Below are 2,203 nucleotides of genomic sequence, written 5' to 3' on the forward strand. Positions count from 1 at the left end.
GACTCTTGGAGTTTCCTCAGTTGTGCCCACATCAATATTGTACACTGTAGTCTGCAAAAAGGTGTACAGACTAGACAGAGCATCATCATACTTCACGTTAAAAACAAAGTGGGACTTGAACAGCTCATCAAAAGCCCCCAAAGTCGTACATGCCTGACATGGGAGAAGCTTTTTGTCCAAGACAACGTAGAAAGTGGAAACCTGTGCTTTTGAAGTTCCTGTGGCAAGAAGGTATGGCTGATTTGATACTTTGGTGGTTAAGAGATGATCTTCAAGGCTTTGGCATGACCGAAAAACAGCAGAAATTGACTTGTGTAAACAACTTATTTATAACTTGTTCATAAGGAACGCACCAAATAGGACTTTTTAGTACAAGCATACCTTAAGGAATTTAACCAAATGATCCGTTGCCTCTTCGACACTGATCTTTTTGGCTCGCTTTCTTCCTGCTGGTTGAGGTGTGAGAAGATGGAGAAGGACCAGAAGAGAAGCCATGTCGGTGTCCCATTCTGGAGACAGAATGAACAATATTTGGTGAAATGTATTGTTTTCTCTCAAGTTAGAGGAAATTGAAGATTTTCTGACAACTTCTGACAACCCAAACCATTATGATGATAGCATACCTGGTTCTTCAGGTGTGTCAGATTCTTCATTTAGGGCAGCCTTAAGGTACTTTCGTAGAAGAGTGGACCCCTTTAGGCTCCGTGCTTCTTGGATGACTTTTTCTTTAAAACTTGTGTTCCACTTTTCAAGGAATCTTGAAGCAGCTTCTTCTCCAAACATTAGCAAGAAGTCTTGCAAGAACTAATGAACAGGAGAAAATGATGTTAATATGATGTAATTGACTTCTATGTTTTTTTTTTAAATAATATTTAGAGTTTATACTAACCAGTCCTTTGACATCCAAGAACCAGGGAAAGATTTTAAGAACATCAACAGAGATCTGAGGGTCTTGGAGGATCTGTCGACGATACTGGAAAGTTTCTCTCATCTTTTGGAAGACTAAATCACAGTTGGTTGTGTGTTGAAGGAGGGATAGTGCTTCCATGCACTCGTCTCCTGTTCGCTGGTCATCAGAAATACCAGATACTCTGGGCGATAATGTTGGACCTCCTCTGAGCTGGACTTTTTTGTGGGGTGTTGAAGAGGTTCTGAATTTACGCTGGACAGTTTTTACACGCCATTCAAGAAAACCCGTATTGCTTTGGAAGTCGTAGAAGTGTTCCTGAAAAAAGAGGAATACTTTTGTTGGAAATAAACACGCATTTGTGGTATCTCTAACCCAAAGGCATTTTCTTTTTTACATATGTACACAACAAAAAAAACAAACAAACATATCCTTTTTTTAGAGTATGGGTCCTTCAAGGGTGGAAACAGCGATACAATACCAAGGGCATGAAACTCCTTTGTTGCTTTATTAATAGCTCTCCTGCATAAGCAAAGCATTGTTAAACTATTTTGATTCTTTTTAAAACAAAAAAGGGCATAAAATTATTGAAGCTTCTTACCCTTCTTTTTCACGCATGTGAGACACAATAATGTTGACCATTAACCGTCTGGTCGAATCTTTCAGTGTTCTGGCATTTTCATATTCGTTGATCACAGTGATCCCGGCAGGTTTTGAAGTAAGAATTTGCTCCACAGTCTCAAAAGAAAGAATATTTAGATGCATTAACAATCATGCACAAGTCGTTTTTTTTATATTAAAGAGATACGGTCTAATGCCTGTATTTTTTTAATATTTAAATGCACTTTATGAAAAGATTATTTCAAAGTCATACAAGGAAAAACAATTACATTTTTTGCATACAGAATTGTTTGCTTACTGCATGGTGTAAGAGTCACATACTCTGTCTGGTCTGAACAGCCAAAGGTCTGAGATGATTCTTCAGATGAAGGCTCTGAAATGATATGAACAAGACAAAGTTTACCGTTCTTCAGAAGGATAAAAAATTCCATTAAAAGGTTATTTTCCACTAGGTGGCATTTAATTCAAATTTTTTTCTTTGCCTATGAGCAATTATGTAAGGCAAATATTCTTTTAGTAAAATCTAAAAGTTTTTGAAAGCCATACCATTTGGTGTGTATATGAGAAAACAAATCTCCTTAGATGTCGCAACTTCTGAAAAAACATCTTCATCAACCTCGACACCCTGGTCATCTGTGACCTTTAGTGTTGTGGTCTCTGGTATGAGGAATTTCT

The 2,203-nt window shown here is 37.5% G+C and overlaps 1 protein-coding gene across 1 annotated transcript in view; it reads right to left on the minus strand.

Moving 5' to 3' along the window:
• The window catches only part of LOC112141726, a 15,594-nt gene extending 13,790 nt beyond the window's left edge, over nt 1-1,804 (minus strand). The window contains exons 1-5 of the mRNA XM_036210873.1: nt 1,509-1,804; nt 1,327-1,429; nt 624-804; nt 382-509; nt 4-288 (exon numbers count right to left, since the gene is read on the minus strand). Of these exons, the coding sequence (XP_036066766.1) occupies nt 4-288; nt 382-509; nt 624-804; nt 1,327-1,429; nt 1,509-1,672 (861 nt within the window). The 5' untranslated portion in view covers nt 1,673-1,804. The remainder of the gene's footprint in view (nt 1-3; nt 289-381; nt 510-623; nt 805-1,326; nt 1,430-1,508) is intronic.
• Nucleotides 1,805-2,203: the final 399 nt, after the last annotated feature.

Source organism: Oryzias melastigma, unplaced genomic scaffold (assembly GCF_002922805.2).
Source record: "Oryzias melastigma strain HK-1 unplaced genomic scaffold, ASM292280v2 sc00270, whole genome shotgun sequence".
Taxonomy (NCBI): Eukaryota; Metazoa; Chordata; class Actinopteri; order Beloniformes; family Adrianichthyidae; genus Oryzias; species Oryzias melastigma.